Source organism: Lynx canadensis, chromosome X (genome assembly GCF_007474595.2).
Source record: "Lynx canadensis isolate LIC74 chromosome X, mLynCan4.pri.v2, whole genome shotgun sequence".
Lineage (NCBI taxonomy): Eukaryota > Metazoa > Chordata > Mammalia > Carnivora > Felidae > Lynx > Lynx canadensis.
Genome location: NC_044321.2, coordinates 57,395,926 through 57,416,138, shown reverse-complemented (window position 1 = coordinate 57,416,138; position 20,213 = coordinate 57,395,926). Strand labels below are relative to the sequence as shown.

The 20,213-nt window shown below is 50.5% G+C and overlaps 1 protein-coding gene across 3 annotated transcripts; it reads left to right on the top strand.

The window, feature by feature from the left end:
- The first annotated feature begins 12,713 nt into the window (after positions 1–12,713).
- Positions 12,714–18,116, top strand: CITED1 (Cbp/p300 interacting transactivator with Glu/Asp rich carboxy-terminal domain 1). 3 transcript variants are annotated; one of them, XM_030305060.1, is made up of 3 exons: positions 12,714–12,844; positions 16,789–16,913; positions 17,517–18,116. In XM_030305060.1, exons 2-3 carry the CDS (start codon positions 16,854–16,856, stop codon positions 18,042–18,044), a joined length of 588 nt encoding a protein of 195 aa, XP_030160920.1. In that variant the 5' UTR covers positions 12,714–12,844; positions 16,789–16,853; the 3' UTR covers positions 18,045–18,116. The 3 variants fall into 3 exon arrangements, with proteins under 3 accessions (XP_030160920.1, XP_030160921.1, XP_030160918.1); XM_030305061.1 differs by lacking the exon at positions 12,714–12,844 and adding an exon at positions 13,322–13,390; XM_030305058.1 differs by lacking the exon at positions 12,714–12,844 and adding an exon at positions 14,427–14,590.
- The last annotated feature ends 2,097 nt before the right edge of the window (positions 18,117–20,213 follow it).

Here is a 20,213-nt window from a genome sequence, read left to right as displayed (position 1 = left end):
TTAGTGGTGGGTGGAGATAAATAAAACAAAATTTGAAAAATGTTGATAATTGTTGAAGTTGATTTAATGGACACATGGAGGTTGAATATACTATTCTCTCTGCTTGTGTGTGTTTTTAAATGTCTATAATCAAAAGTTGAGATCCATATTAGTGAGTGAGAGATAGTAAAATAGCAGAAGCCAGGTCATAAAGGGCCTCCTGTGCCAGGTGGAGGACACTGGACTTGATCCTGCAGGTAAGGGAGCCACCAGAGAGTTTTAACCTAGAGTGGCCTGATCAGATTTGCATTTTAAAAAGAACACCCTAGCTGCTAGGACAAGAGAAATAAGCTGCCTGAAACCCTGTTCCAAAGTGGCTATCTATGAGAAGCCTGTTTACCTCAGATGGAGTCCTGAAGACTCCCTTGGCCCACAGAGCCTTTCTTCTTATCATTTGCTTAGTGAGAGAGAGAATGGAGTGTTGTGTGTGTGTGTGTGTGTGTGTGTGTGTGTGTATGTATGTGTGTGTTTAATGGAAAATTTTCTGCAATATATCTTTTGAGGTAAAAAGATTCAAACAATATAGATAACGGTTCCTTCATAACCCTATGTCTCAGCAATAACCACGATTAGCGTTTGGTGTGTATCTTTCCAGAGTTTTTGTCATTTATTCCATAAATATTTATTGAGCACACATTATGTACCATATCTGTGGACAAAACAGGCAATAATCCCTGTCCCTGTGAAGCTGGGAACGTATATGATCATTTGACTGTTATATGAATGAAACCATACTGTTTGGTAACCTGATTTTTCTCACTTCTTTATATTCCCTGGGCAACTTTCCATATCAATCTATAATGAACTACCTTGTTCATCTTTTATTATGGCATATCTAAGACATACCAAAAAGTATGGCACATCTAATCCCTTGAAGTATTCACATTATATAGATGGCTACAAAATTTGTTTAACCTGTCCCCTAATGCTGAATATTCAGAATTTTCTCATTTTTCCTTACAAATAAAAACACTGCCATAACAGGGCTGACCGGGTGGCTCAGTCAGTTGAGCATCCGACTTCGGCTCAGATCATGATCTCATGGCTCAGGAGTTCGAGGCCTGCGTTGGGCTCTCTGCTGTCAGCGCAGAGCCTGCTTCGAATCTTCTGCTACCACCTCTCTCTGCCCTTTCTCTGCTTGTGCTCACTCGCTTTCTCTCAAAAATAAATAAACATTAAAAAAATATTTTTAAAAATGCTGCAAAACAAACAAAGAAAACTACTAGAGCTAATAGACAAATTCAGCAAAATTACAGGGTACAAGGTTAACAAACAAAACTCAGCTGTGTTTCTTTATCAGTGAACAATCTGAAAAGGAAATTAAGAAAACAATTCTATTTACAATAACACCCAAAAGAATAAAATACTTAGAGGGCGCCCGGGTGGCTCAGTAGGTTAAGTGTCTGACTTCAGCTCAGGTCATGATGTTGTGGTTCGTGGGTTTGAGCCCCACATCAGGCTCTGTGCTGACAGCTCAGAGCCTGGAGCCTGCTTCAGATTCTGTGTCTCTCTCCCTCTCTGTCTCTCTCGGTCTCTCTCTTAAAAGTAAATAAATAAACATTAAAAAAAATTAAAAAATAAAGAGAACTAACAGAATTTGCTGAGTAGTAGGACATGAAGTGAGAGAAAGAAAAGATGAAGGCAAGGTTTTTGACCTGAGTAACTGGGTGGACAGAGGTGTCATTACTGAGCTTGGGAAGTGGGGTGGGGGTGACAGAGGACAGGGTGCCTTATTTGGCTGAGCTCTGGAGAGAGGACTGGTATCTCTCCCCAAAGCTTAGCGCTCAGCTTGATTTCTTGCTGGTAGGGTAGAAAGTGGATGGAGAAGGTGGAGGCAATGAGCCTCAAATGAGTAACACACTCTACCATGTATATTTTCCCATGTCACTTCCAGTGAGCATAATATCAAGGCTGAATTTCTTCACGTGGCACCCAGTGTGGCTCCTATGACCTCACCAAGCCCATCCGTGCTGTTCTCCTGGTACTCATCAATCCTTTGCATGTACTGTCCCCAACACCTGGTGAATACTGGCTCTCAGCTCAGACATCACCTCCTCCTATCTCCCACTTGATCTTGTTAAAGTCTGCTTTTCTATCTTCCCCACTACATTGGGATCTCCTTGAGGGCTAAAGGGGCACCTTCATTCCATCTGAGGCCTCGATGACCAGAACAGAGCCAAGCTGGGGTTCAGCGCACATTTGTGGCCTGGAAGAACAACAGCAGAGGAATCACAGCCAGCCCTGAGCCCACCCTGGTGGGTCAGGAGGCCTGACTTCCCACACAGTCGTATGTGACAACGAGGAAAACAGGGCCAAGGAGGTGAAGTCAGGCTTGGAACTGGACTCAGATTGGAAGGCTGACTCTATCCCCCAAGCAGCAGGGAACAGAGATCAGGGAAGAGTAATTATTCACATGTGTACAGCACTTGAGAGTTTACAGCCACAGACATTATCTCATTCAACCCTGGCACAGCCTCATGAGGTAGGTATCCTCATTTTCCCCACTTCACATCCGAGGAAACTGAGGCCCGATGAGCTAAAGTCACTTGCCCAAGGTCACACAGCTAGGAAGTGACAGCCTTGGGACTTGAATCAAGGTCAATCTGATGGCAGAGACCCATGTTCTCAACATCACAGTAGGCCATACCTTCAGTTGGAGGGGAAGAGGAGCAGTCGGGTCTGGGCGGCCATTTCCTCCTCCCAACCTAGCTCTACAGGGTTCCGGCTGAAGGCAGCACGCATTAGCATTTACTCATCCCCTCAGGCCAGGCAAAGATGGCGTCAGGCAGCCTGGGATTCAAATATGGTAGGGAATCACCCGTATTTGAGACTCCAAAGGTAACACTCGGGAGACGTTTGAAGAAAATGCGTGAAAAGTGCAGAAAGGCTGTGGGAATCTTCCTCCCCGCAGCCACCTCCCCCCTCAAGAGCTCTTCAGAGGCAAGCCCCTGGGCTGCTGAGGCCCTGCCCTGCCCCCAGGGAAGGGCAGCTCCCTTCCATTCCCTCAGCCAAAAGCCCCCTGGAGGAGTCTCTTACAGGGGACTTGCCTTCTTTCTGGTTGGGCGCTGGGCCCAGAGGGTTCTTGTCTGGCAGCAGCTGGGCCCTCGCACCTGTCCATCTAGCTCCCCTGCTTCACAAACACATGTCCCCGCCAAGCTCTGTGCTGCTTCCAGATGGCCGGTCACTTATGCCTTCACCCCACTTTGGGCTTTTTTTCTTTCTCATTTGATTTCTTTTCCTTGCCTTGTTTTCTTCCCAGGCCCTCACTCTCACGCTCTCTAGCTCTTTCCCTCGCTCTCATTCATTCTTTCCTTCTCCCTCCATTGAATACATTTCTTTCTCCTCAGCCTCTCTTTTCCCCAGATTCTAACCAGGTAACTATACAGTGCTAGCTCGCACCTCTGTAACAGTGAGAGGTTCGGATGTGATTTCCACCAGCTCTGACATTGTTTTGAGGAAAGGCAAGAAACTGGGCAGGATGGGGGAGGGGGTGGTTGGCTAGCGAGCAAGAAAGGGAGATAGAAACAGGTAGTAAGGGATTCCAATCCCAGCATCCTCGCTTGCTAGGTTGCCTCTCTGAGCCTCCTTCCTACATCTGTTAAATGGAATTGATAATAGCAACAACCTCACATGAGGGGTAGAGAGGTTTGAGAATCAACCTTGCTCATGCATGGGGAAGGCTTGGATGAACTAGAAGGGGGAGGTCCCAATGGGTGTTACTTAGGAGGCAGTGAGGCCCAGTGGTCAACAGCAGACTGTCTGGGGCCAGTCTGCCTTGTTTGAATCCTCAGCCCAAAACATACAGGGTGTGGAATGTTAGCAAGCTATGGGATATATCAGTACCTCAATTTCCCTATCAGTAAAATAGGAATGAGGTAATAATAGTACTCACCTAACACCTCAGCTTGTTGTGTGGATTCGTTGAGAGAAGTGTGGACCACTAAGAACTGTGAGGGTCTGTCACCTAATAAGCATTCAGAAAATACTACCATCAATGTTTTTTTTTTCCTTAATGTTTTGGGGCACCTGGGTGACCTAGTCAGTTGGGCATCTGGCTCAGGTCATCATCTCCCGGTCCGTGAGTTCAAGCCCCATGTGGGGCTTTGTGCTGACAGCCCAGAGCCTGCTTCAGATTCTGTGTCTCTCGCTCTCTCTGCCCCTTCCCCGCTCACACACACACTCTCTCTCTGTCAAAAATAAATAAACAATTTTTAACACTGTTTATTTATTTATTTCAGGGGGAGGGGCAGAGAAAGAGGGAAACAGAGAATCCCAAGCAGGCTCTGGGCTGTCAGCAAAGAGCCAGACGCGGGGTTCAGACCCACAAACCGTGAGGGTCATAACCTGAGCCGAAATCAGGAGTCAGACGCTTAACCGTCTGAGCCACCCAGGCGCTTACCCTTGATGTTTTTCGTCAGAGCTAATAGGACTAAAGCTAAACGTCCCCTGAGGCGGTGTTCTTAGGAGCACTGGGCTGCAGGAACCCAAACCCCCTGGTGAAGTACACTCATCTCTTTGTAGGGCCTCCAAGTATTCTCGTGCTGGGTTGTACCCTGAACAGGGACACCTGAAATTCAGCTTGCTTGCGTTCCTCTTGCAAACCATGTGCCCTGGGGTGAGGGTTGTGTGAAGCCCAGAGGGAGTAGCACCTGTTTCTAATTAGTCCAACCAGAGGCGGTGTCTTTCTGTGATCAGCACGAGGAGACTGTGTGTGTTAGTTGACGGGCCCTGTCTCTGTGTCAAGTCAGGAGACAGATCTTGGGTAACTGGGCCTGTGGGCCTCTCTTCATGGCTGGCAGCAGAATCTGCACCCCAAGCCCCTGAGGTACTCTGATCCGCCATCCATCTCCAGCTCTGATCGATGCCCCCCGAAGGACAAGTGGCTGTGGCTGTGGGGACCTGAGGAAATATTTTCAGGCCCCCAGGTTATACATGCAAAATGAATCCTAACCACATTCACACGGTCATATTTGTTTGAGCTAACCCCAGACCCAGAGTTAAGGGCCAAGAGAGACAATAGGGCTAGTTGTTCAAGCTGGGAGATTTCTCCATGGCAGTGGGGGCTCTGGTTGGAGCAAAACTGAGGTCCATGGATGGATGATGAGTGGAAGTTTGAAGTCTCTGATGCAATGGGATTGGGAGGTTGGGAGGGGAGGGCCCAGAGCCCAAGAGAGGGGACTACAGGAAATCCTCCAGGCGTAAAGATGAGATTGGGGGGCCGAGGGTCCACTACATCACCTCAGGGCTCAGGTAAGGGAAGCACTTTCAGTCTGATGACGCAGGCAGCAGGGCCAGACTAAAATGGCCTCACCTTTTTAAGGATGAAGTAAGCCAAGAGACCCCACTAGCCTGAGTGGTGGGCAGCAGAAAGGGGAGAGCAAACAAGACCCCAAAGGCTTGTGTTCTACAAGCTGAAGTGAGACTAGGGAAGGCCTGGCATGCTTAAGGCCTAGGCAAAATGTATTTAGCAAAGTGACATGAGGCCCCTGTCACTCCCTGGTGTGGGGGAATTTATGGACTGAGATCCCCTCACACTGCCCTTTAGGGATTTGAAGCATGTATCCATGATTGTGCTGGGCTGGAGGGGCCATGGAGGGGACAGGAAGGGAGAGCTGTGGTGAAAAACCAGTGTCCCAGGCCCCTGAGGAGAGAGCCCCTCTCTGTGCCAGTGGAGGGAGGCAGGGGCAAGTTCCCCACGGTTTGGCTGAAAGTCATTCTGCCGATTGCTCTTTTTGACACAACCTCACACCCTTTCCAGTCCTATATTCCTGGCTGTGTGCAAACTATTTCCACTTGGATGTTCTGCCAACAAGCTTAAACTAAACATGCTTAAAGCAGGGTTTCTTTTTCCCCACAAAGCTTCACACCTTCCCAAGGCCTCTAGCTTCACTGGTGACACCCAAATAGCCCAGGGCCTGGCAGGCCTGACTGCTTCTCTCTCTCCCCTTCACCAGCGCCTCTCTGCCTCCCTGCCTTTGAACCTGTGCTCTTCCACAGGTACTGTTTTTCACAGTTGTCTTTGCTGTTCCCAGGCTGCAGCCCTCTAGCACCCTGAACCTCATCCCTGGAGATTTCCTGCCACAGCACCTAAACTGGGCTCCCTGCTCTGGGTCTCTCCGCCAACCTGATCCATGCATACATCCTGGCTACCCACATTGATCATTTATTGCAATGGGGGTGGCAGAGGATCCATTCTAGAGGAAAGAAAAGCATAGACACAGATAACAGTGGAGCAGGTAGCCTGATGGGAAGACTTTGGTCTTAAGAGTGAGTTGGACCTGGCTGTGAATCCCAGCTCTGTGATCCTGGGCTTTTATTTCATTTCTCTGTGCCTCGATGCCATTCTCTATAAAGTGGGGATGTTAGTGTCGATTTCCTAGGGTTCTTGTGAAGTTCAATACTAGGAGAGGTATAGACTAGAAGGACATCCCCAGGAGCGCCTGGGTGGCTTAGTCAATTTAGCATCCGACTTCAGCTCAGGTCATGATCTGGGTTCAAGTCCCATATCAGGCTCTGTGCTGACAGCTCGGAGCCTGGAGCCTGCTTTGGATTCTGTGTCTCCCTCTCTCTCTACCCCTGTCCTGTTTGTGCTCTCTCTCTCTCAAAAACAAATATGCATTAAAAAAAAATGACATCCTCAAAGGCCAGAGTGGGTGCAGAACTGTGAAGACAGTCCCCAAGGATATGACAGGCTGGGTGGCCACACTTGTTTGTATATTTGTGGTTTTCCCATTATGTATAAATAACAGGAAATCAAGTAGGGAATCAATTCATCTGGACCCAATTCTTGGCCCTTTTCAAAATTCCACACCCCCCCCCCATATAAACAGCTAACGAAGGCTACAACCTACAAAGCTGATTGGAGTGCCCAAGGACATCCTGTTATCACTCTGCTGTTCTCAGTTTTAGGTTTCTCAAAGCCGTTTCCCCATTACTAATTTTGTTCCTCCTCTTCTTCTTCATCTTCTCTTCTCTTCAGTCCTCCTCCTCTTCCTTTCTTGTAACACAGGAGCAGAAGTTAGTGCCTGTCCAAGCCCGCTGGCCTGGGGCAGAGGAATGTGGCCACTCCCTCCAAGGGGCGGCCAGGCCCAGGCACTCACTCAGGCTGGCAGCGGCAGGCAGGCAGGCATGCAGGCAGGAAGGCGAGCAGAGCTGGGGAGGCTCCCAGCACCTTGCTCTGAGGGGCTGGAAAGCACTACAGACGTTAGCTCATCACTCCCTGGCAGAGGCCGACCAGTCTGCTATTCTCACTAGCATCTTCCAGATGGGGAAATGGAGGCACAATGGCATGCAGTGTGGTTGCAGACTATCAGGGTCCTGTGGGAGCTCCTGGATAGGGGTTCCAGATGGAGTAAGGGGAGAAGGGCCACCCAGACTTCTCCAACTGGACTTCTACTTCTTGAGATCGTATGGGGGAAGAAGGACATAGGAAAGAACTGCACCCAGACTGCAGAATCTGAAGGGAGCAGGAGAGAAGAATAGGAGGGGAGTGGCAAGGACTCAGCATTTCCTGAGACCCCACACCTGAAGGGCCCAGATTCACTCACTAGCCCATTGGAGTGAATAACTCACCACTCTTACTGTGAAGATGTTGGCCCCACTCATCACCTCTGGAGTAAGGAGGCAACAGAGATAGAGTCTGCATGGCCAGACACCAAAGGGTTAACTATGATGTGGTTAGGTTATTATGTTTTCCTCCTAGTGTTTTTCTGTTATTTCCAAATTCTGTGCAGGGAACAATTATGACATTTAGAGAACCAGACAAAATGTTAATTATTTTTCATTATGAAAAAGAAGAAGCAACTGGGATGCAGCGACAAGACCTAGGCTCGGAATGAGGGGCTCCAGGTCAAGCCCACTCTCACTTCCCAGTTGTGTGACCCAGGGCAAGTGATTCCACAGAGCTGGCATAAGGTTCAAAGAGCTAATGTATGTGAAAATGCTTTTGTAAAAAATACCGATGGAGGGGCACCTCTTGATTTCCAGCTCAGGTTGTAATCTCACGGTTCATGAGTTCAAGCCCTGCACTGCACTCTTTGCAAACAGTGCAGAGTCTGCCTGGAATTCTTTCTCTCTCTCTCTCTCTCTGTCTCCCACTCACAGTCTCTCTCTCAAAATAAATAAATACATGTTTAAAAATATATTGATGGAACTTTTCAAACATACACAAGTAAACATTGCAGGGAAGGCCCATGCACCATCTTCAACGATTATCATCTTATTTTATTTAGATCCCCACCCACCTTACTCCCAGCCCCACTGGAATATTTTTAAATAAATCCCAGACACGCCCTTCATTTCCATAAAGGATTCAGTACTGAACTGCCTTTTATGTTTTTCATAATTAAAAGATAATACGTGATGACTGTAACAAAATTGGAAAATGAAGACGTAATATACAAAGGAGAAAACAAAAATCACCCATAACCACACCACCCAGAGATAACATTTTAGAGTAGTCTATTATTTATTCTAAGCACATATATCTATATTTTTAACAAATGTGGGATCCTACTGTCTATACCATTTGTTAGGTATCACTTTTATTGAAAATATAAAAGTAATAAAACTGTACTACAGAAAAATCAAGAAAAGATGGAAATTACCCATAATCCTTTACCACTAATATAAAAACTAATATATTTTAATATATTTCCTTCCCATTTCTTTCAACTAACATACATACTGTTAACATAGTGGGATTGTACTGATTATGCAATTTTCAAATTATGAATCTGTTTTAATTGTAAGAAAATAACATAATCATCATTGCAGAAAAATTTTAAAAAGGAAAAGAACCATATCACCCATATTCCATTACTCAGTCATAATCTCCATTAACATTTTGGTGTATCTACTTCCAATTTTTTTATGCACATAAAATTTTTTAATGCTTATTTATTTTTGAAAGAGAGAGAACAAGCAGCGGAAAAGCAGAAAGCGAGGGAGACAGAGGCCAAAGTGGACTCTGCACTAACAGCACAGAGCTCGGGGCTCGAACTCAACAGACTGCGAGATCATGACCTGAGCCGAAGTTGGATGCTTGACCACTTAACTGACTGAGTCACCTAGGCGCCCCTATGCACATATAATTTTAACAAAAGTGGGAGCATACCATTTATGCAGTTCATTAACTATAAATTCATATTTAATATAAAAAATCATCATATTGCATAACATGGAAAAAAAGAGAAAAGACCAGCCATAATCCTACCACCCTACTGACCCTGTTGTTGGTTTGGTGTTTTCCTGACCATTGCTTCATTACCCATATTCATACATGGTTGGAAACACAGTATTCAATTTTCTACTCTTTGTGTTCTTTGCAGCTTGGCATCATATTTATGCAACTTTGTACCCAGCATTTTTTTATTTAATATTTTGTTATGAACATTTTCCCATGAATAAAAGAGTTTCAGAAATCAGGATTTTTAATTTTTAATTTTTTGGTGTCAGGGTATTGAGGGTATGTCCTTACCATGGACATTTAGATTACTTTTAATTTTTTCACTATTGTAAACAATTCTCCTCCAAACATTCATGAACAAAGATGTGCTTTTAAAATTTCCTACACACATATGCATCATGTTTCTGGAGACCACTGTATGGCCTCCAGCAGTCCTCTAAAAAGTGGTCACCTTTTATTGGTCCCTAATTTACTCCTGTCATATAGCTCAGACAGCCTTTGGTTCTGGGGGATGGGATTTTGAGAACAAATCTGTGTTTTCTTCTCCCTCCCCTTCCTGAGTTTATAGACCTCCTTCATCCCCTCTCAGCCTTGTTTTTAAATTAATCAGTCAGTTTTATTGAACCTGAAGTGTATGAGCTGAGACAGGGCTAAGAGGCAAAAGGAAAAGAATCAGAAGGCACAATGACAACATTTGTTGACCACTTAACTACACACCAGGCACCAACCAGGCTAAGCTTGTCCTTGCAACAAACCCACAGAGTTGCTACCATTAAGATCCCCATTTAACAGCCAGGAAAACCGAGGCCCAAAGAATGAAACCACTTGGCCTAAGATCATACAGCTAGTAAATGGCAGTGTGGGAATTTAAACCCAAGTGGACTGACCCCGGAACATGTACTCTCCACCACCAGTCTAGAAGGCCACCTTATCCTCGCAGGCAGTGAGGTGTTAAGGGTGAGGGTAAGGACTCTGCAGTCAGCCTGACCCAGATTCAAACACCCGGCCCCCTGGCTGTGTTAACTTGGTCATATCTCTGGGTCCCAGTTTCACCTTTGGTAAACCCTACCTCACACAGGGCTGTCGTGGGAATTAAATGAGATGATGGATGGGAACATGCTAGGCCAATGCTGGCACACAGAAAGTTTTTGCTGGGTAACCATCCTTGTCCTCTCCTTGCTTCCCAGAGCTCGGGATCTAGTTGCCAAGTTGGAGATAAGAGTTCGGTGGAGAGCTCTGAGCTGGGCTGGAGCCGACTGGGAAGTCTGTGATGGGGGGGGGGGGCAAATTTGCAGATAGATGCAAATGTCTCCTTTGCTCTCCCTGCCTCTGCAACTAACCTCCTTTCCTATCTCCCCCAAAAGGAAAGAGGTGGCTTTTGTGCTCCACCACTGAGTGCTTGAAGCCCCTCTCTTTTCTGCTCCCCAGGAGGTGGACGGACAGCGAAGATGACAGGAAGCCACCAGCTGGGAGACACTCTCCAGCAAGTGGGCACAGAGAATTGTGGCGGAGGGCGCTCCTTTTTCTGCCCTTCAATGGTCCGGATGGGGGAGGGGGCTGGCTGTTGAGCAACTGCTCCGGAGACACTCCTGAAGCCGAGATGAACATATGCCTCTTTCTAACAATTGGCCTGGGAGCCATCCAATAGATGGAGGGCGGATCCAACACCTCCCGGATCCGGAGCCTGCAGCGGCGCTGCTGCCGCTGTTTCCAGACCCGCTGCCCAGAGGGAGCGGAGGGGGAGGGTATGTCGGAGGTCCAATCAGCAAAACACAATTCCAAACCCTGGGGTCGCTCACCTCAGGCAAACACCAAGATGGCTTGCGGATGTATTTCACAGGCAAACTCTGTAGGGTTTCTGGGTTCCGACAGATCCCGCCTTTTAGAGGAAGCAAAGTGGACATGACCCAACGATCTTTGGGCAAAGTGAGAAATGGTGTGTGGGTGTAACGTTCCTGGGGTTTATGTTGAGGCAGGGAGAGGGAAGAACAGAGCTGCGCAAGGCAGCTTTTGGGGCTGGGGAAGGGGGTTAGCTGGAGTCCAGAGCACGCCCTTCGCTTCCTCCAGGTGTTAAGGAAGGGCCTTGATCCGTCCCTCTGTTTGCTCCCCATCCTTAAGTCAGTAAGCCGGCTAGTCCGTCAACAAACAGAACTTTGTTCAAAGAGCAAATGCAGGGCACTTAGGGAAAAGTGTGTGGAAGGTAAGGGAAGGAAGGAAGAAAGAAAAAAATGAAAAGAAAAAAGAAAAAGACCTTTAGGTCTTCAAATCCAATTAAGAAGATGGAACACATACGTAGTGAAAATGACTTCATGACATTCCCTCACCTCTTTTCTCTTAACATCAGGACTTTTTAAGAAAAGAGCATGTTTTATAAACAGTGTAAAATGAACAGCTGCTGAAAGGGGCCAAAAAAGAGAGTTTAGTAGAGGGAAAATCCGTGGCCTTCCCGTAAGAGGTGAGATGGGAGCTTGCTGGCCACAAGGAACATGAACATGAAGGAAACATGAATGTTTCCCTTAAACATTTGTAAGATAGTATCCCAACCTGAGAAATATGTGCTCTAAATGCAAAATGTTATTCCTGCTAGATGGAAATGATTATATAATCGTAATAAAATAACCTGGCATCATGGGAAGGCAGAAGGGATCCCCTCAAGCTCCGGGGCAAGCTCTTCGGACACGGCTGCCAGTTCTTGGCTTTTCTGCGGCGGGCTTCCTGAGGTGCACCTGGCCCCACGATCCGGATAGGCAAGCATATATACGCATCGCATCCCGCCAGCCTCCTTCCGCCGGGGGCTAACCACAAGAGAGAATCCCTAGAACCCAACTCCCTCTCAGGCCTTCGAGGGAAGCCGCCGCTGCCGGATAGGCCCTCCATGAGGCTCTGTCCGGAATCCGGGGACTTTAAGGGGAAAGCGACTCCCAGCCTCAGCCCTTCAACAAGATGGTGCGGCCCAGAGGGGGCAAAGAGGCTCGGAGAAAGCCCTGCAGAAAACTCAAAATACTGCCCGGCCAGCAGGAGCCCTGTCCCCCTCTCCCCGGCCATTCCCTAGGCCATACCTCTCTTCCCCCCCCCCCCCCAACGTCCTGAAGCCCGCTCTGGCCACCCGCTAGATTTAGGTCAAAAAACAGACACTAACAGCTCTCCCTAGCCTCAGCGAAATTGCTAAGTGGAATTTATTGGGCAAGTCCATGCAGGGCGGTGGGGAGAGACCATGTCCCGGGCACGGGCCACCCCCAGCTTTACAGGCGCAGGCGTCGGCCTGGGGCTCAAAGCTGAGGGTGCCCATGGCCTGGGCCCGCCGGCTGCACCCCGGGAACCGCGGGTGGTCCCCGGCGCTGTCCGACCCGCGGGGCCGCTAGGACTCCGTTCCCCAGCCGGCCCTTCGCTTTCACACGATCCGCGGTGACTGCACCAGCTTGAGCGCCTTTAAAGGGCCACACACGCCAGCAGCCGCTATAAAATGTTCCCAGCGGCACAGCTGCAGAAGGGGCACCGCTGAGCTAACAAGAGGAGGCTCGCTCCGCCCGGCTGCCCGCCCGCAGCCTGCCTGCGAGGGGTCGTTCCCGGAGAGGAGGAAGAGGGCTGAGGAAGGCACAGCACCCGCTCTGGCCCTCAGTGAGTATCCAGTTCAGATTTTGCCACCAACTCGCCCACGAGCCAGGACATGTGCTAATAATGCCCTAAGCCGGTTATAAAGACGTGGAAATTGGGGGGGGGGGTGAAAAAAAGGGGGGGGAAAGGGTCTGTCCTTCCTGGGATTCCTAGCCGAGTCCAGCCTGCTGCCGTTTGCGTGTGCGTCAGGGCTATCCGGGCGGCAATGGGGGCTTGAGACCCGGGTCCCCCGCGCCGGGAAGGGACGGCGGAGGCCGCCGCCGCCACCGCCACCGCCCCGGAGTCAGGCGCCGAAGCTGCGGGCGGGCGGACGGGCGGGCACGGGTGCGGGCCGGGGCTCCTTGGCGCGGCACTGTGCGGTGCGGCGGCGGCGCGGCGGCGCGGCGGCGCGGGCTTTACCCAGGCGCCCCGGGGTCGGGTGGCACTGAGCGCAACCGTCTCGCGGCGGCGGTGGCGGCGTGCGTGCCAGGGGCTGGGGGCTCCGCCGCTTCGCCCGCGGCTCACCGGGCTCCGCGCTTCCCTCTCTCCAGGGCAGGCGGCGTCGCAGAGGTAAGCCGGGCCGCCGGGCAGGGCGCTGGGCTGGTCGGTGGGGCCAGGGACTCCAGCAGAGCGGGTGTGGGGAGCGGGCGGCGGCCGGGTGGGCCGGGGTCCTCTGGGGGACTTGTTTTCTGTTTGAAAGCTGTTCTGCTGGGGGCGGAGGGGCCGCCGCCTGCCCACCAGCGAGCCTGTTCGCTCGCCGGCGCGCCCGCCTTCCGCCAGCCGGGCCGGGCGCCCGCTTCTCTCGGGGAGACCGCAGCACCTTTTCTCCCCGCGTCCGCGCTTTCTCCAGCTTGGCTTCCACCGACTTTGCTAATCGCCCAGACCGCATCTGGACGCTCCGGCTGTGGGGCTGCACAAAGCTCAGGTTTCCTTCGGGGACTGGAGACGAGAGGGGCTTTTTGGGGGACGAGTTCAGCGGAATTGCGGGATGGAAGTTAGCGAATTTGGGCAACTTGCCTCTTCTGCCCAGCCGACCTTTACTCTCCCCCCACACGCACGCCCACACACCCACGCACACCCGCGCACACACCCCTCTCCCTATAAACGAGGGCGGCTGGGCCGGGCCGCGCACTGAGTCCCTGCCTCACCGAGCGTCGGACTTGGAGTCAGACCGCCCTGGCTGCGAATCCCGGTTCCGCCACTTTCTAGCGCTGTGACCTTGGGCAAGTTACCGAACCTCTCCGAGCCTCTCTCACTCTTCTGGCAGCCGGCTTATAACACTGATTACAGGCGGCTTGGCTAGGGGGTAGGCTCAGCCTGCGGCCGCGTCGGGTACTCAGCGGGCGCTCAGTAAGTGTTGATGAGGCGCGGGAGTGGCTGCCGGCGCCGAGTGCGCCCCCGCGCGCGGAAACACCGCGGGGACCCAAACTCGCTGCGGAGCCCAAGACCCCGCGCTTCTCCCCGCCCGCCTATCCAGTCTCTACTATCGGTTCGTGATAGCGCACTTGCAGGAGCCGACGCTCGGGGCCCTGGTGGCCTGGGTGCTCGCGCCCACCGCGCAGGGATGCTCCCAGCCGCCCCCAACTCCCGCAGCTCTACCTGGGATGCGGCGGGGAGGGCAGCCGAGCTGTCCGCAAACAACGGGCCTTTAGTTTTCAGGTGGCGAAACTGACTGGTCTGGTTAGAGCACGTCCAAGCCAAGCCGCAGTACTGTTTGGATTTTTAAATTTCTCCTGAGTGAGAAAATAGCAATCGAGATGGAGCCATCCGGTTGGTGCCATTTTAACTTTTGGTCCCCCAACAGGTCAAAGACTCGGCCCCCTACCTGCCTCTCCCTTCTCTCTTCTTCCTTTACCTTCCCCCCCCCATCGAGGCGGGAGGGGGCTGGCGGCCCAAGGGAAGATCCGTAGAGAAGGGAGGGAGGCGGGACTGGGAACTGGTGGCTGGGGCCCGCGACACCGGCGGGCGAGGAGGCACTTGTTGCTTCGGGTTATCCAGCCGCCTCTTGCAGAGGTTTCGCAGTGGTCAGCCCGCAGCTTGGAGAGCAGCCTGGGACGTTTCCGCGCTGCCAAGTTTTGCCTTCGAATGGACTGGGTGGCAGAGTGGGGACAGAAACTGGGGGAAGCAGGGGCCCGCATTCCGATCGAAATAGTATTGCCTCTTCAGACGGATTCAATAACACTTACTGAGCGCCTACTGAGCCTAGACCCAGGGCGGGTGGAGAGGTGGCGGTGATGGGAGGCCACAGATCTGAATGGAAACAGGGTCCCGCCTAGGGGAGCTCCCAGCCTGAAGGGGGAGACATGGTAAAATGGTCTTCCCAAGAACTGATATCAAAACAGAGATACTTTTTTTTCTCTCGTTCTTCCCCCAGCCCCTACTCCTTTTTTCTCTCTCCTGTTTCTTGTTGTTGTTAATGTTGTGTTTTCTTTTGGTGCGTTCCGGTGCCTAGCAGCATAAGGGAGGGAGGCTGGATAGGAACGGGGAAAGATGGTCAAGCCCCCCCCCCCCCCAGACATTTTTTCTTTGGATATGAAATTGCTTGATACCAAAGGTACTGGGCTCTTGAAGATGACATGGATTAGATTCCTTGTCTTGTGATCGCTGGCTTGAAATATTCACTTGTTGCCTCAGAGAAGAAACAGGGCTCCAATCAAGCAGCAGTGGCAAACCCAGAAGCTGATTTTCTCATGTTTTCTCCTTCCCCCTTCTTCCTTTCTCTATTTTTCTTGCCTCCTTCCCTGATAAGTAAGTGGTGATGATAAAGACAGGCAGTAAGCGGTCACTTTCTAGAAGTATCTGAACAGATTTCTAATGACCACTGGAGAGAGAGAGGTATGGAGAATTCAAACCTTGTTGGAAAGATTAGAGATACTTTTTAAGGTCCTGAAGAATCTTTGAGCTATGAGATATTTGTAAATAGGAAATTCGACATCTCTAAGTCATCATGAAGGCTAGAATATATAGGGATTAAAAAAAAAACAAGCTTCTAGGAAGAAAACTTGAGATTTTCCAGAGATTTTTTTTATTTTCTGGTTTGGGGGCATTCTTTTCCCCTCATCCCCTTAATCCTTTGGCACTTGAGCTAGGAAATCATTTCTTCAGGAGCCATTTGAGTCATTTCAGGTATGATGACTTGGCCAGTGGTCAGGTGAGGCATGTGGGTAGAGGAATATTAGATCCTGCTCCCAGAACCACAGCTACCTAATGGGAAAGCCATTGCATCTCAGTGCCTCAGTTTCTCTCCAGGAAGAGTCATTCCCACCAGTCCCTGCAGATGGGTGTGGCTGGGCTCAGAGCAGATATCCTGGGAAAGTCCAGTGCTGCCAGGGTTGTCTTGGAGACATGGAGAAAATCGAGACATTTCTAGCTGCTCTCTGGCTGCCTTAGCGTCCCCTGACCACCCTGATCAGCCCAGGTTCTCTCAGACCCGTGCCCAAGGCAGGGCTTTGGAACCCCATGATGTTAGCTTTGGGGACGTATTCCTTCCCTGGGCCAAAGCAGCCAGCTTTCCAGGTCTTCCTTGCCCTGACTCTTTCCCCTCTTTCCCAATCCTGGTGGAGGTCTCAGGTCTCCAGCCTTGGACACCAGTGGCCCACTGAGAAAGTGTGCTACTTGCTCAGGGACATTCCTGTCCTCAGAATCAGAAGCTGTGCACCTCACACACATACTTGGGGCCCTGAAGTCACTTGTGTGAGGAAACAATAACGTGTGCCCCTCCCCCCCTCTTGGTGATGTGGGTAGCTTGCTGCCTGGGCAGCATATGGCTAAATCAAGCACCTTTCCTGTCTCGGGCCAATGTTCTAGCTTGATCTCCTCCCTGTGCTCAGGTGGTTTCTGGTCTTGGGTCTAACCCCGGTGCCATCCTTGCCTTGTAGCTGTGTGGAGTTGCCCTGCTTAGGACTTTGCTAGTGCTTTCTTGGTCAACGAAGACTTTGTCCTTATCCTCTCTTTTCCCTCACATACAGCACAAAAGTTCCAGCTGGCAGCATCATCTCCCACCAGTTTATCCAACTTCTGCCAAGGCTCTGAAATGCCAACCATGTCGAGGCCTGCACTTGATGTCAAGGGTGGCACCTCACCTGCAAAGGAGGTAACTGGTGCCATTTTGCAGATGGAGACCCTGAAGCATGGAAAGACAAACTGATCTGGGCCTGGTGATAGGCCCTCCTATGCATGGTGTCTAGTGTCCTGTAGCAGAGAGGAAAGAAATGGCAGCGATTTCTTTGGGGAGGCTGAGAATAGCTGCTGCCTAAATGTGGTCAAATTGAACCCACCAAGGTGTTGGAAGATGGCAGATAAAGGGAACAGAGAAATAGAGGGTCATAAGTCCACTCCATTGCAAAGATTGCTGTGAGGCTGAGAAGAGAGCCAATGAGATGCCCTTTTCAGAATGGTGAAGTGAAAAAAAAAAATGGTGAAGTGAAGGAAGGGTCAGGGAGAGACAGATGAAAGCCATGAACCCACTTAGGATGGTGGGTGCCCAGCACGGAGGACTTGGGTCTGAGCTCAGCGCTCAGAACCATGGTAGTAAAAGGATATTGGAGCTGGAAGCCTAACCTTCCATGGGGCCTCCTTCTTCCTGCCCCACCACTAGCCCCAAAGGAAGTGCACATAGGGGCTTTCTGAGCCTGATGAATGGTGCTGGCAGAACCATTAACAGGGCTACCATGCTGTGCCTTTCTTTCTCTTCTAGGATGCCAACCAAGAGATGAGCTCTCTGACCTACTCTAACCTGGGAGTGAAAGACCGCAAAGCAGTGGCCATTCTGCACTACCCTGGGGTAGCCTCGAATGGAACCAAGGCCAGTGGGGCTCCCACTAGTTCCTCAGGATCTCCATCTCCAATAGGCTCTCCTACCGCCACCCCTCCCACTAAACCCCCACCCTTCAACCTGCACCCTGCCCCTCATCTGCTGGCCAGTATGCAGCTGCAGAAACTCAATAGCCAGTATCATGGGATGGCTGCCGCTACTCCGGGCCAACCTGGGGAGGCAGGGCCCCTACAAAACTGGGGCTTTGCAGCTCAGGCGGGAGGGGCGGGGTCACTCTCTCCTTCTACTGGTGCCCAGAGCCCTGCTATCATCGACTCGGACCCAGTGGATGAGGAGGTGCTGATGTCGCTGGTGGTGGAACTGGGACTGGACCGGGCCAATGAGCTGCCAGAGCTGTGGCTGGGGCAGAATGAGTTTGACTTCACGGCGGACTTTCCATCTGGCTGCTGATGCCAACTGTCCCTAAAGATGGAGGAACGAAGCCACCGATTCTGTTGTAAATAAAAATAAAAGTTACTTACAAAGAGATGATCTGGCTGACAGTTTTCCTCATTGAGGTCTAAAGGCCTGTAGTGCGATCAGATGTTCCTTTTAGCAATTCATGGTGGGGTGGTGGGTGAATAGCTGGGAGGAAGGGGGAGGCTCAGAGGGGGCTGCTCACCAAATGCCTCCAGCCACTGCCACTGCCCTTATCCCTCCAGGAGCCCAAGGACCTAGCCTCATTGTCCTAAGACCCCAGGAAGGCTGTCCTATTCAAGGTTGAATACAGGGGGTGTGCCTGGGTGACACAGTTGGTTAAGCATCCAACTCTTGATCTTGACCCAGGTCATGATCTCAGGGTTTATGAGTTCGAGCCCTGCATCGGGCTGTACGCTGATGGCATGGAGCCTGCTTGAGATTCTGTCTCTCCTACTCTGCCTCTCCCCAGATTTTATGCTCTCTCCCTCTTTCAAAATAAAGAAACTTTAAAAAAAAAAAAAAAGGTTGAATACAGGGGCTGGCTGGGGACGTTCTTAGATGTTAGACTAATTCAGACCCATCCACAGCCTCCTTACCACTTGCACATCCAAGTCAGAAGTGTTGTTCTGGCCACATGGTACCCACCTTACAACTCTAAAAGCCACCCTACCCACTCTCTAGGCCCCAATCTTGACCCATTAAGGCCACCCTTTTGCCCTCTTGCCTATGGGCAATAGATAGGGCCTAAGAAGCATTTTATGGCCTGGGAGATAAGATTTCTCTGGAAAATTGTGAAAGTAGCAGACTCCCATGATTACAATCTGGGATTCTAGGTGACTTCAAGTCTCCCTCCAAGTGTGGGACACTCACTGGTGTGCATGTCCTCCTAACTCCAGGCCTCCTGGCCTGTTTCTTTAGGCTGACCCATTCACCTTAGAGATACAGATTAGGGCTGGGCCTGAGAAGTTCAGCGTTTGGGGATATAGCCCTTGCTCTTAGATTAACTGCCGAAGAGGAAGTGGCTTCAGAAGCATGCCACGTGACAAGACTAGAACTGAATTGGATCCTGGCCTTGGGGATGCCAGCCCCATCCTCATGTTGATCCAGTCCAAGAGCCCAGAGACTCCTACCCATATTTCAGATTCCCGGAGACGTTCTTCCTTGGATATTTTAACAATCTTTCTCAGGACTAAGGTCAGACCTATCCCATGCAAGTGCTTTCAAAGCGCTTCCCACTGACTGAGGCAATGCATTGGGTTCAGCACTCCCTGAGCACCTGCTGTGGGCCACACACTCTGCTGGGCACTGGGAGCATGAATTAAAGTTACTACCTTCAAGGATGTTCACCACCCAGAAGGAGAAAGGCACCAACAAAGTACAACACAGTTACTTCCTAGAACACAAGGAAAATGCTATTTGATCCCAGAAAAGGAAACAGCTCCATCTGCCTGGGAAGTCTAGGGAAGGCTTCCTGGTATTGAACTGCCTCATTTGTTTCTTTGTATATCTCACAAGCAATAAATACATAGTATAATCTCCCTGTGAAAAGTAGAAACTTTACCCATAAGGCTAAAGTACCCTTTGACCAACTCTCTCCCTCAATCCCGATCACCTCCTGCTCTCCTTAGAGGTAGCAGCTGTTTATCTATTCATGGTATAATCTCACTGGCCTTGTTCAGTGCCTTTACACAAAGACATATCTACCCTTAGAAACCGTTGGGTTTTAAAATAAGACTAAGGTTGGGGCACCCGAGTGGTTCAGTTCGTTGAGCATCAGGCATCAGCTCAGGTCATGATCTCAGTTTATGAGTCGGAGCCCCACACCGGGCTCTCTGCTGTCAGCACAGAGCCCACTTCGGATACTCTGTCTCCCTCTCTCTGCCCCTCCCCTGCTCACGCTCTTTCAAAAATAAATTAAAGACTAATGTGAGCCAAGGGAAGAATGAGTGGGGGAAAGCTGTTGTGCAGGTATAGGTTCCTGAAAGGGGCTGCGATGGCTAAGAAGTTCAGCATGTAGGGGTGCCTGGGTGGCTCAGTCAGTTAGGCAGGCGTCCAACTTTGGTTCAGGTCATGATTTCACAGTTCGTGGGTTGGAACCCCGCATTGGGCTCTCTGCTGACAGCTTGGAGCCTGTAGCCTGCTTTAGATTCTGTGTGTCCC